Here is a 14,597-nt window from a genome sequence, read left to right as displayed (position 1 = left end):
AATAGATTAGTCTCACCAGCTGCTTTTCTGTCCTAGGAAATAATTTAGACTACAGTGTTATGTTACCACAAACACTGTTTGAGCAGAGGGGGTAAAAATCAATTGCTTTGGATATGTATAGCACCATGGATACAGACAACTTCAGCGTTAACTTCTATACATAGTGGAATTTTGTTGAGTTTCTAGAACACATTCTTGCAGAAGATATATTAAATATAGGTGGCTTTGTTTGATTAAAAAAAAGCCTTTTGAGTATATCCTTAAGTAAATCTAAGAAAATCACAAAGATTACTTTAGCAGTATGGATAGAAACAGAGAACATTGAGATACTTGGAGGAATTTGAGGAGTTACAGGATTTAGAATTTGGGAACTGGGAAAGATTATACCTAAATTTTTGTACAGGAGACCCTCCACATGGGGAAAGCCAGTGCTCTACCTTAGTGAAGCTGGAGAAACAGTAAGTTAGGGAACAATTGGAGGAGGGTCACTGAGAATATTATGTATGCCCCTATATTCTTTTTTTCGTTCTTTTCCCTTCTCAAGCCAGAAGATGTAGTAGCATAAACTGTAGCCTGGAAGAGAGAATAACTAGCATGATATGATTTTTTAAATGTTTTACTAAGTACATTTTTTATTTGAATCTCACAACAATCTTGTGAAATAAGTTTATTTTATAACTTGAGGAAATTGAGGTCACATAGCTATAAATATTGAAGGCAGGATTCCTAAAGTACCAGTCTGACCATGTCACCTCCCTTCTCAATACTCCTTTGGTTTTCTGCTGCCTTCAGGATCAGATACAAAAATCCTCTGTTTGGTGGTCAAACCCCTTCATAACATAGCTTCCTCCTATCTTTTTAGTTTTTTTTAGTTACTCCTGCCATGTACTCTTTGATCCAGTCACATTGACTTCTTTCTTGTTCCATGGATAAGACTCCATCTCTTGGCTCTGGGCAATTTCTTGGCTGTCGTCTATGCCGGGAATGCTCTCCCTCTTCATCTTGGTTTATTGATTTCCTTGACTTCCTTTAAGTCCTGGCTAAAATCCTGTCTTCTACAGGAAGTCATCCCCAAACTGTTTTAATTCTAGTGCTTTTCCTCTGTTAATTATTTTCCATTTATAGCTTGTTTGTACATATTTGTTTGCTTGTTGTCTCCCCCATTTGGATAGTAGGCTCCTTGAGGGAAGGGACTGTCTTTTGCCTCTTTTTTGTGTCCTCAGCACTCTGCAAAGTGCTTGGTATAGAGTAGATGCTTAATAAATGTTTATTGACTGACTTACTGACAGAATTTGAACCCAAATCTCTCCTGACTTGAAATTCAGTGTGATAACTTTCTATTTTTACTGGGGAGACTTAGAACATTTGAGGGAGCTTGAAGTTTGCAGTTTTTTAGCTTTGTCCTGATATCTTAACCTTGAGTTAGTCACCTCCTGCAGATATTTGAGAAATATTATGATTTGTCTGGGACTTAGAACTTGAGAGTCCCTAAGCAAAACTGGGAGAGAGTAAGCAAGTTTTATCTTTGGTCCATTGCTCCTTGCTTGTTCTTTCTGATTCCTCTCCTTTTTCCTTCAACCTAACACTGCCTTCTCACTAAATCTTCTCTTTTTTCTGCCTCAGTGTTCAGTATCTTTTTGATGTTCAAGTTCTCTGCATAAGCCTACCTATTCCAAACTTATCCCTTTTTATCTTAAGCAGAATTCCTCTTCCATGAATGCTGCTGGTCTCTGCTGTGTGTAAAACTGATTAAAGTTAATTCATGGGAAGGTATGAATACTTGATATGCCTAACCTGCATAAAGTTATATGATTTCCCACAAAAATATAAGAATAAGTTTTGTTTATTGGCCTCCAGGTATTGTTTAGTATTGGCCCTTCACGGCATGCTTTTCTTACCTTTCACCCTTTGCTGATGTGTGAGGATTGGGAGATGCTTAGCAAAACGCTGTCCTGTTTGGGGGAATTGGTGAGAAGCTTGATTCCCAGAAATGAAGTAAAATGTAGTGAGTTAAAAAACACAAACTCACAAAAAATTTCCTAGTTAATGCCCAGTCAAGCTGCCTCCTTGAGTAGATGAATTATGATGATAGTAACTGACAGTTTTGTAACCATTTACAGTTACAAAACTCTGCATAAATTCTCATTTGAACCCTCACCACAGTCCTATGAGGCAAGTGATATAGATGCTGTGAACTCCATGTACAGATAAGGAAACAGTCCAAGAAGTTGCGTCTTACTCATGGTCACAAAGTATTTGTCACAGGTGGGATTTGAATCTAAGTCTTCTTGGTTTTAAGTGCTGTACTTTACTATATCAAACTATTCCTTAGAGGCATGGGCTGGTTGAATTGAATATGAACAGGGCTATCTACAAAGTTTATTTTACCCATTTCATCTTCCTTTTCCCTTCTTAATGGTGGCCTCTCCCAACTATCTCAGGAACCTTATTCTTTTAACACCTCCCCCAAAACAACAACAACAACAACAACAACAACAACAACACAACTAGTAAAGATCTGATTGGTATCAGTCATTTACATTTGTTGAGGGATTTGGATCATACTTTGAGTAAAATTCATTTGTATTAAAGTTGAAGTTACCCCAACAAGTTTCGATATTTGAAAATAAAAATCTTTACTTGTGAGATGGTCCCTGGGTGAAGTGGATGGTAGAGATTAACTCTAGTTTTAGGAAGACCTGGGTTCAAGACCTACCTCTGACACATATTATCTATCTATCTGTGTGATTAGTGGACAAGGCCGTCAATCAGTGCAACAGACAACTTTGGAAGACCTATTCTTACAAGAGTACCACTATCATTCCCAATTCCAAGGATAAATTGTCCAGGTTTTCAAATTTGGAGCCCCACACAGCTCATTTTTCTTCTTCCCACATATCCAGTTACACACAAAATCTTGTCTATTCTTTGTCTTTAATATCTCTTGGATATGTCTCCTCTTTACTCACATGGCCACTACCCTGGTTCATTCTAGGGTGGTAGTCACCTCTTGTCACTTTTTGCCTGAACTATTGCAATATTCTCATTAGTCTCTTCCCTCTCCAGTCCATAATGCAGCCGGCTGCCAGAGTGATAAGCATAAGTCTGACCATGTCACTCCGCTGCTCAATAAGCTCCATTGATTCCCTATTACTTCAAAGATAAAACATATGCTTCTCTTACCATTTAAAGTTTCCACAACTTGGCTTCAGATTCCCTTCCAGATTTAAAATGCACTATGATTTATGGGACACCCTGCACATTACTCCCCTTCATGTATTCTAGCCAGACCAGCCCACTTGCTGTTGTTCACATGACACTCCTTTTTTCTTCTCTGTGCCTTTTCACAGGTTGTTCTCATTGCCTGGAATGTACTCCCTCCTCCCCTGTATCTCTTAGACTCCTTAGCCTCCTTCAGAGGTCAACTGAAGTGCCGCCTCCTATGTAAGGCCTTCCCTGATCTCTTTATGTGCTAGTGTTCTTCCATTCCCCATTACCTAGTATTTACTTGGGGTAGAGAGCTGGCCTTGGAGTTAAGAAGACCTGGGTTCCTCCTATATCTGACGTATATCAGCTTTGCTACCTTGGACAAGTCACTTAACTTTTTAGTGCTTTAGGCCAATGGTGTCAAACTCAAATGAAGTGGGAATCATTAAATAATACATAAGGTTCTCTATGGGTCACATATTGATTTAGAAAACCATGCATGTTTGTGTATATGTGTGTGTGTGTATGCGTATATATACACATATACATATATACATATATAAAACATTTATTAATACATCAACACATTAAAATCAGATAGGAACTACATTTTAGTCTGCTTCGGGCTGAACTCAAGAGTATGTGTATGTGTACAGGAGCACACATGGGTATGTTTTACATATGTTCTAGGCAACTCTGTAAGACTATAAATTACAGAGAAAGTGAAGAACTGTATTTGTAGAAGGTTTTCTTCATCTGGGAACTACATATATCAATGAAATCACAGGTTTAGTCTCAGTTCCTATATTTTGTATCTATTTATCTGAACAGGCTGTGTCCCCTGATACAATATAAGCTTATTGAAGGTAGGAATTATTTCATTTTGTCTTTGTATCCTTAGTGCCTAGCATGTAGCAGGTGTTTAAATATTTGTTTGGAGTGCAAGACCATTTTCTTTGTTAAAGCAGTCAAAGACAACAGTAAGCAGGTAGGGAGGGCAGCAAAGCAGTGATGAAAGAGTGTTGGATTAGCTTAAAAGAGATCTTTGTTCTAGTCCCAAATTTGCCACTAATTAACTGTGTGACCTTTAATCAGTCAACTGGGTTGTTATAAAGGAGTTCCTTTTTCAGATATGGATTGGATTAGATGACTCTTAAGGTAATTTTCAACCCCTGAGATTATGATTTAGAGAATTTATGATCTCATTGATGTAGAAATTTCTTCCAAAGTAGCAAAACATCACCCATAACACACCTGCATTTGTCATGGGGATTCCATCTAGTGTGCAGGAGATGTTCCTTAAGTTCTCTTGAAATCTCAAGGACAGGAGAATATCTGGGTCTTAACTGATTCTTGCCACTTGACTAATCCATGTTCTTTTTTTTAAATCATAGGTTACATTTGGTTAATGGTATTCCTTATACTTCTTATTTATAACATATTGCAAGTTTGCTTATGCCTGCCATATATACTTGACAATGACTAATGATAACACATCACTAGAAGAATATTGGTAATAAAAAAGATGGGTCTTTGAAGGAGAAGCTTGGGGTCATCTTTAAAAAAATGTTTGTTATAAAAATCACAGAGCTAGTTCAGAATCTACCTACTCCAGTTCTGTCACTGTACAGATGAAGAATCTGAGCGCCCTGGAAATTAAATGATTTGCCCAACATCACACAGGTAGTGTCAAAAACAGAATTTGAACCTAAGTCCTCTGACTTCAGAACCAGTGTCCTCTCCACTGTACCATACCTCCCTTCCGGGAGATCTTTGCTTAGTTCATAGGATCCTAAGGACATAGATTTGGAATTAGAAGGGACCTAAGAAGTCATCTAGTACAACACCTTCATTTTAGAGATTAGGAAACTGAGGATTTAAGAAGTTAAGTGACTTGCCCAAGGTCACATGGGTAGTAAGTGACTAATCTGGGATTCAAATCATGACCTATGACTCCAAAGTTTGAATTCCCTCTGCTGCACCAGCTGCCTCCCAAGCTTTTTTTATACTAAATTTTCCCTATCCTGCTTCTTGTTGTTTTAGAAATATCGCTCATAATCTTCCACTACCCTTCTCTGTAAGAGTTTACAAATTCGTATTGTAAACCAGTGTTGCCATTGGTTGTCATATCCTATTTTTTAATCAGTGAAGTCAAACATTAATGTGCTTTCTATGGTGATTTAAGTTCTTTTGTTCTCATTGTTACAGCAGTTGTTCTACATCAGTTAAACTTACGTGAAGTCCATATTTAGTGTTGTTGGACTTTTAGTGGTGTTGTCCAATTAATAGAGATTCACATACTTCAGTAGTATGTCCACTGAGTCACTGAATGTGGATCTGACATTTAGAGTACTAATAACAAAGTTAAAATTAATAAATTATCTAAAACCTGATTCTTATCACCCTCTTTCCCCTTTTCTGCTATCCTGCCACTGTCCCTGCAGAAGGGGGAGGGGTATACACAAGACTAAGGGCTATTTTACATTTTTCTTTGTTCATGGGTTGCCATGGCCAAGGAATTCATTACCAAGGGGCCAGACCACTGATGATGAACTTCCCCTTATTTAACTCAGCTGGTTTTTTGGAAAGCACAGGCACAGTCTGTTGCTTGGACTGTACTTGAAGCCTTTCCAGCATGATGGAGTCTGCCAGAACTTGAGCTTCCTTGGCAGAATCTTCAAGTACCCAGAATCACCTCAGTGCTACAGTGAGGCATCAGTAGGACTATGTGTATGGCTCTAAGATTATATGCTTCTAAATTGTTTTATTTCCTAACTTAACATTTTCCTAATTTACAGAGTGAAGGGGGAAGCAGTAGATTATCACTAGAATTAAACTCAAAAAATGTTAATATTTGTGGGACAGAGGCCCTTGAAACCATGTTAAGACTATTAATAGGGTGATTTGTAGGTTTTTCAGAATAATAATTTGAATTTATATACTACCTTAATGCTTACAAAAACACTTTCCTCATGTACTGTGAATTCATGGAATTATTACTTGTTTTTTATCTATGAGAGGTAAAATGACTTGCTCCTAGTCACACAGGCAGTAAGAATTTGATCCAGGGTTTCAGCCTATGTCTCTTCATTGCAAGTTCAGTGTTCTGCCTGTTATGCTACATTAGAGACTTTGCTCCTTGCACCTTCCTAGAGGACAGTTGGGGATCATCCCAGCAGAATCTGTTGGAGTCCTAGTTTAAGGACCCAGGATGGTGGGAGAGGAAGCCTGTGTGTCATTTTTACTTGCTTTTCCTAGGATGCTTCTCTTCCCTATCACAGATCTTCTGACAAGCTCCAGACTTCCGTTCCATTTCTGTCTGAGTCTGGATCTTTCCTTCACTATAGTTTGGTTCCTGAGGATACTCCCACCCTCCACTTCTGCCTTAATACTTCTAAGTACTTTGTAGTTTGCAAGTACTTAGTACTAAGTATTTTGTGTTTGTCACATTATAGAATTCATGATTTATTTATTTAGTCTATTGTGCCCTTCTTATCTGGTGTCTTAAAAGTAGTCCCTCTCTTTGCCTCTGATTCTGTTTCTTCCTGTGGTAATGATGTTTTTGTTCATTTTCCCTTAGAATCCCCCTTGCTGATAGAGTTGCTTCTATATTTCTTTGAAATGGAAAATGTATGAGTGAGAAGGGTCTCCTGAATAGTCATATAAATTTGTAATTTTAAGACTTAATCTCAATTGCATGCAATGCTTTTCTCTGCTGTGGGATATGTAGAAATTAAATTGAATGTTAAAGGATTTTCTGAACAGCCAATAGAGTGATTCCTGTTTTTAATATGTGCTCTTTCTGAAGTCAATTATTCAGATATTAGCTGATGGGAGGACATTTGTATGGAGTTATACCTTTTGGGATTATTTGTAGTACTTATCTTTTCACTAATATTATATTGTAAACTCCCTGAATTTGTCTTATTTCTGCTGCTATATTTTACATTTCTTGAGGGTAAACTTGGTAAATAAGTATTGGTTGAATTGCTTCTCAAGGTTCTGGTACCAAAAAGATCCAGTAATTTGAAATTCCATTCTGAGTGATAGTATTATTTAATCCTTTTTGGAAGGATCTGGGTAAACTGTTTAAGAGATGTGGTTAGATAATATAAGACTAAATTTTCCCCCTTATTAATTTTTTCCCCACTAAATTAAATCAGTGAAGAAGAACTATCTGCCGTATTTGGTTTTTCATTGTTCAAAAATGTTGAGGGGAAAATGGGGAATCTAAATACAGCAATGCCATAAAAATCATTGGTTCACATATGTCTTGGAGCAAAATAAACATTTCATTGATGATTAGATTTAACATTTAAATATTTTTGCAAACCCTCTGATGTAATCTGAACTGATATTCATTCTGGAGTATCTAAAAGAACTAGAGACAGGGTGATGTAGTGCATTGATGTCAAACCCAGATAGAAAAGTGGGCCACCAAACTGTACAAAACATTTCCTTTGGGTTATATATGACTTAGAAAACCCCACGTTTATATTTTCCTTTTTTTTTTAATTAATAATGCATCAACACAATCAGATGGGAACTACATTTTAGTCTGGTTCAGGCTGCTCTCAGGAGTTTTGTGGAGTTAATGTGTTTGACCTCTAATGTAGTGGATAGAGAGCTAGCCTTGAAATCAGGAAGACCTGGGTTCCAGTTTAGATTCTGACACATATTCTACCTGTGACCCTGGAAAAGTCACCTAATAGTGCTCAAGTCATTTCTTGTGGTCTGTAAGTTGCACTGGAGGGGCCAGCCTGCTTTAGTAAGTGGAAGTCCCCGTAGTATTCCAGTGAAATCAAAGGTCAAAGGCCTCTCCTTATCTTAAAAAAACAAAACCTAGTGAGAGCTTGAATTCTCTCAATAGCCTAAATTTTGTGTGCTCTACTTTGTTTTATATTGCTTTTCCTAATTTTGAAGGGCATGGTATGTAAAATTCTGTTTGTATAGTTAATCTGGCAATAAACTCTGCCTTACCAACTGTTATAAGCTTCTTCCCAAAGTAAAAAAAAATTCTCATAATTGAAATGGACATTGTATTCACTTCCATGCATCTGCAGCTCTTCTGTATTGCCCTGTGTAGTAAAAGGGAGAAGTGAAAAGCAGAAATTTATAAGATAGGATAAGGAAGAATGTATGATTTACTAGCTAGTTACAGAAATTATCTAGATGTTGCTCCCTGTATGCTTTTTGGGTGATATTCATACTAAAAAGCGATAGTTAAGTCCTTAAACTTCTTGGTTCTCGTATTAGTATTAGCTATAATAAAATTAATTTAACAAGTTATCCAGCCTGCTTTCTCTCCCAGTTTGGCAAGACCATCTAGTAATTAGGAAAGCTGAATTTGGCAAGGAGACAAAATCACCTGGGCTGGCTTAAATCTTCAGAGAGCAGCTCTGAGCATTTGAATCTAATTACTTAATATGGGTAGAATTAAGCTGAGTAATTTCCATTAGATTCTGTAGCTTTGAAACTAGTTAAAATTCTTGTTAGGTTGTTTCAGTCATGTCTGACTCTCTGTGACACTAATTTGCAGTTTTCTTGGCAAAGATACTGGAGTGGTTTGAAATTTCTTTTTCTAGCTCATCTGACAGTTGAGGAAACTGAGGTGAACAGGGTTAAGTGCCTAGGGTCTCACGGCAAGTAAGTGTCTGAGGCCAGACTTGAACCTACGTCTTCTTGGCTCCGGGTTCAGTGGTCTACCCACTGTGCCACCAAAATATTTATGTATTTTTTCCTGGTGCCTGTTAATATTTTAAATGTGTTGTGTAAGTTGCAGAACATTTGCAGATCTGCATTGAATAGAGGAAATTTTCATATCAGCAGTTCCCTATACCAGTGAAATCATAGTTCTGGACCAGGGAGGAAAAAATTAGTTTGTGCTTTTCAGAACGCTTCCACATACTGTTTATTATTCCAGTTGATAGCAACCCTGTGAGGCACGTAGGAAAGATTGTTACAGTACAGGCACTGGGCTCTTCTCCCCGCCCCCACTCACGCTGGCAGGTCTGGTCTCCAGTGAGCAGCTGCTGCTGTTCCTTGGTCTAGGGGGAGTGAGGAGGTTTTTTGACTGTTATTGCTCACTGGTCTTCGTTGCTGTGCTTCCCTCTATTTGAAACCAATTAGTTAGTCAGACTTTATTAAATTTCAGAAGGAGGCATTTGCTGAGGTGATAAAGTAAGGATAGTTGGCACAAACACATCTCCCCACTCCACTTTTCCTCCCCCCCCCCATTATCTGAGACAAGTTGGAATTTTAAAAATTTTAGATATATAAAAGAGGAGGTCCTGGGAAAATCTGTTTCCCTTCAAAATGAGAAAATACAGCAAGAATTATGTATGGTAAAATGAGAACCAGAAAGTAAAGTTGTTTGGGTTTGACTTTCCACAGTGAATGCTACAAAGTGCTCCCAAGCAATTGTTTTTGTTTCAGGTTTTGATATTGTTATCCATGGACATTTATTAAATCTTTGCCCCTTGGTGCTGTGATTTTCATCGGATCATAGTTTTAGATCTGTAAAGAGGCATACGTTTGCTGGCTCTTCTTAAGGCTAGGAAACTTTAAAAAAAATAAAAATAGTTGTCTGGGCTTTGCTTTTATCTTGCTTGTCTTGACATTTGCAAATGCTCCTTCTTTTTTTTTCCCCAGAAAAGAAAACTGCAATCTTATCCTCAATTTTGTCATTTAAAAAAAATAAAATGTAATATGTATTTTTAAGAACTTGGTAATTTTCAGGATCCTACCACCTTCCTTTGTCATTTCCCTTTATTAGTTGATAGTCAGATGATAGATTTGTTCTGATAGAACATTGGGAGTTTCCAGTTGGGTTACTTGGGTATATCTAATCTTATAGCATACAGTTAACTTCTAGTGGCTAAATCCATTACATTTTGGTTTAGTATTTAATTGATTATTTGCTATATAATTATAAGAAGTAAGTGTGATTTTAAAAATAAAGAGAATAAAACTGTTAATCCTTTCTTTAGAAGTTGAAGGATCTGGGTAGATTTTGAGCAATCAGATATCTCAAGTAATATTGCCATAGGACCTGAATGCTGGCGATATTCCAGTTTTGTTAGTCATATGGTTTACATGGAGGGTTTGTCTTTAGAAGATGATTTTGGGTATTTGATATTTCTTTAGTTAAAATGTTATAAGGGTTATGGTGATTGTCATTTTAAAGGGTATGATTTTGTTTTTCTTCCAGGAAGCTCTACAAAGGATTATCACAACTCTGGCAAGCAAAAATGATGAAATTCAGAATTTTATTGATACTCTAAATCACACACTAAAAGGAGTTCAGGTATGAGTCAGTTAAAAACCTTAAATAATGCACAGAATGAATGACATTCAGATCAGATCAAATGGATGTAAACATGTAGTCAACTCTGGATATATTTTTTTAAATTATTATTATTATCATTATTATTTTGTCGAGGCATTTGGGGTTAAGTGACTTGCCCAGGGTCACACAGCTCGTGAGTATCGTATGTCTGAGGGCAGATTTGAACTCAGGTCCTCCTGACTCCAGGGCTGGTGCTCTATCCACTGCACCACCTAGCTGCCCCTATTAGATTTTATTATTAAGACTATAGTTCTGCTTCCTATATGTATACATCTGGAACTACTCAGGTAGATCAAGAATCTTATTTTTCCATGGTATATAATACACTGTTATGGCATATACATTTTATTTGTGTGATCTCTTTGTTCTTTGATAACTGTATTGGGACTATATTATTGTCTTTACCTGCTTCTTTCCATTTAGTAAAGTTTATTACTTTTAAACAGGCCAACTCTTCTAGCATACTTTTAGAATTAGATGAGGAATTCGATGGTCTTTATTCTATATTGGATGAGATGAAAGAAAGTATGACTAATTCTATCAAGCAAGAACAAGCTCGCAAATCACAAGAACTACAGGTAAGTTCATATAATATTTCAAAAATAAGAATATTTAATTCAGGTAATTTTACAATTTATTAGAGACTTTGAAAGCAAATATGAATAGATAAAAATATACATAAGCTTTAAAAACATCTCAAATTGCTTGTTATAAAGTGTAAATAGTTCTATGGTGATATGTGCTAATAATTATAAAAATGCCTGGTTCATTTATAAAATATACACATTAAAATCTGTATATCCCTTAATCTGCCAACTGGAAATTTGTAGCAATCAGTATTTTGGTATCCATACAAATCTTCATTTTAGAAACCAAACCAATATGCTGTGTTCTTGTGCTTTGAAAGAGTTTTAATGAAAATGGAAAGTTTAAATTATCTCTGTGTTTAGCCAAACAGAATAAATCTAGAGGGGAAAATAAAATACTTGTGTATATAGCTAGAAAGTAGAAATAAGAAATGCAGTGTTTAAAAAGTAATGGTTGATTAGAAATGAGAGCCATCAACCATTTATTGAGCTTGTACTGTGGAAACAGTACTATGTATTTCCTTTAGACACTTACAGATTTATTAAGGAGAGAAATCTTAGCTGTACAGAGTATAAAGCAGTTGGAGAATGGGGAAGGGGAGAGTGGAGAGAATCAATTGGCCATATTAAAATATAGCAAAGCAATTTAGTTTTTTTCTCCAGAGAGTGAAATATAAAAAGTTCAACCTACTCACTTTTTATTAAGAATAGAAAACATAACATTTTATTCATTAAATAAAACAAGAAATTGACTTCAGTTCCTTTTTAAAGCCGTTTCAGTGAAAGAGAAAGAAGTCCAAGGGCAAGAAAAGGGAGAGAGATAACAAAGAGAAAAAAGGCAACCTTTCCTGCCTACACATCCATCCTGTTCCTCTGTCTTGTCCCTGAGAAAGTAAGGGATGAGATAATCTCTGACATCCCTTTCAGCTCAAATATTTTGTGACCTGCAAAAATTATTACCCCTTAGGCCCTTACCTGCTTAAACACCCTTATCACTTCAGTTTTTGCCCTTCCCAAACAGATTTATATACTCCTACGTTGATCTGCATGTCCTCTCTGTTCCTCAAAATTCTGAAGTCTGGCCTATTGCCAAGATCTACTCCCGATACCCCCAGTTGACAAAAATTCCTGCCTAATTAGGCTGTCTTCAGTAGCTATTGGGCCTAGTCTTCCTGCCAACCCCCATTGGCCTTACCTCACCTACCAAGCAGTCTAGCCCCCATTGTTGCTATTACCAGTTCCTTTTTCTTTTCCACTTTTAACCCAAATTACCTGTTATCTGCTCCTTTGTTTGAGAAAGTGAGCTGCTGAGGTGAAGTCACTTTTGGAAGAGGGTGCAAGCTGTTGGAACTTAAATTTGGTGATCTTATGTGCACTAGTGGCTAAGGGTAGCCAAAAGGCACTTAATTTTAGGAAACTTGTCATGGGTCAGATGAAATAAAGCTACTGGCCTTGTACCTGAGGGTACATCCTGTGTAGAAAAATATTTTCAAGCTATCCTAGGGTAAATTATGTACATTGTTATATGCTATTGTTATGGGTGACTTAATTGGTTAATTTTTAACCATCTAGTACTCCTTAATTCTCTGACATGTTGGTTTTTTTATTGTCATCAGCTGAGTTAAGGTTTCTTTACCTACTCGTTGTCATCTGTAATATGTACCAAAGATAGTTGAATCAGAAAGTGGAAGAGATTTGCATCAGATTCAGCATGTCATAGTGGTCATAGGGTCAGTAAGGACCAGGGTTCAGATTCTGCCTTTGACATTGACCTTGAGACTCAGGGCAAGTCACTTAACTTCTCATTGCCCCCAAGCAATGAGAAGACCCTAAGACCTCTTTTAAGACCCCAAGTTCCAAGCTTGTTTCAGTCTGCATTGATAAGGGGACTATTAAATTATCATCTTTATGCAGATACTTCTCAGATTTGTTTTTCTGCTTTAACCTCTTCTGATCTCCCCTCTCATCTCCAATGGCCTACTAAATATCTTTAACTAGATGTCTCACAGAGACCTGAATCTCAACATATCTAAAATTGAACTCTCTCTCTCCATATCCAATCTGTAGCCAAGTCCTATTGCTTCTGTCTTTACATCAAATCTTGTATATGCCCTCTTCTTTTCTCTGACTGCCATTGTCATGGAGCAGTCCCATTATCTTATACCTAGACTATTACAGTAACCATTTGGTTGTTTGCTCTTCCTTCCTCAAGTATCTCCCCATTCCAGTCCATCTTCCACAAAGCTATCAAAGTAATCTTCCTAAAGTGCAGGTTTGACCAAGCCCTTTATAATCAGGCCTTTCCTATTTTTCCAGTCTTCTTATACCTTATTCTGGTCTTCCCTTCCCATACTCTGCTATCCAGTGGTATGAATCTTCTTGCTGTTCTTCACACAAGATATTCTGTCTTCTACTTCCTGTGCATTTTCACTGGTTGTCTCTCATGCCTAAAATTCTCCCCCTCATAGGTGCCTCATGGCTTCCTTGGCCTCCTTCAAGTCTTAGCTTCTAAAATCCCTTGATTCCCTGTAATTCTAGTGCCTTTGCTATGAGATTATTTTCAGTTTATCCTGTATTTATCTTGTTTATATGTTGTTGTTTGTATGTTGTCTCCCCCATAAGATTGTGAGCTCCTTGGGGCAGAGAGTGTTTTTGCCTTTCTTTGTCAGGTACTTAATGCTTCTTGACTTGAGTACACCAAAGAAATCACAGGTCTGGACTTCCCTTCCCCACCCTCAATAATAAATTAGAAAATCTCCACTTGTTAGCTAATTCATTTCATTGAGATATCAACAATGACTTTTGAATGACAGTTATCCATAGAGTACTATATTAGATGTTGTATAATTGACTGTTAGCTGTGATAAAGATTTAAGTTTGAGTTTAAAAAGAAAAAAGAATAAAATTATTAATCCCATCACTAGCAGTTGCAGGCTCTACATGAGTTTAGAAAATAAAGTAAAAAACAGTCTTTGCCATCAAAGAAAATAATCTAAATTCTGCAGATTCAACTGTATTTAGACATCAAAAATGCATATAAGGAAATATGTAACTAAGGGGAGCTTAAGATAGTTATTCTGCATAGTGAAAAGGGAATGTGGGTTGGTAGGTTTATTTAGAGAATGCTTCCTAGAGAAAGCGATTTTTGAGAAGACCTGAAAAAGGGAGAGACATTGTTTGAAAGAGCAAAGGGAAAGGAGATTCCAGGTAAAAGGCAATCCAATATTGAAGATAAATGAAGACCAGAGAAAATAGAATTCTATGAATTGTCCTTGAAGCAAAATAGTGAGTTAGTGTTAACTCAGACTAACTCTGATTTAGTCTGCCATATGATTTTGCCTTTGAGAATAATCCTTTTTAAAATATAAAAATAGAGACTTATTTTTTACAGAGGGTAGTGGATTAGTAAATTATATTAACCTGTGTTAGAGTAAGAGGTAGCATGGTATAGTAGA

The 14,597-nt window shown here is 36.7% G+C and overlaps 1 protein-coding gene across 4 annotated transcripts in view; it reads left to right on the top strand.

Moving 5' to 3' along the window:
* FSD1L (fibronectin type III and SPRY domain containing 1 like) overlaps positions 1-14,597 on the top strand; it is an 87,503-nt gene that overhangs the window by 3,295 nt on the left and 69,611 nt on the right. For all 4 annotated transcript variants that reach the window (XM_021002211.2, XM_021002210.2, XM_021002208.2 and 1 more), the window contains exons 2-3: positions 10,418-10,513; positions 11,002-11,133. In XM_021002211.2, coding sequence (XP_020857870.1) covers positions 10,418-10,513; positions 11,002-11,133 — 228 coding nt within the window. The remainder of the gene's footprint in view (positions 1-10,417; positions 10,514-11,001; positions 11,134-14,597) is intronic.

This window comes from Phascolarctos cinereus, unplaced genomic scaffold (assembly GCF_003287225.1).
Source record: "Phascolarctos cinereus isolate Bilbo 61053 unplaced genomic scaffold, phaCin_HiC Scaffold_4;HRSCAF=312, whole genome shotgun sequence".
Taxonomy (NCBI): domain Eukaryota; kingdom Metazoa; phylum Chordata; class Mammalia; order Diprotodontia; family Phascolarctidae; genus Phascolarctos; species Phascolarctos cinereus.
Note: the sequence above shows the minus strand (reverse complement) of the source record. Positions and strands in the feature narration are given on the sequence as shown.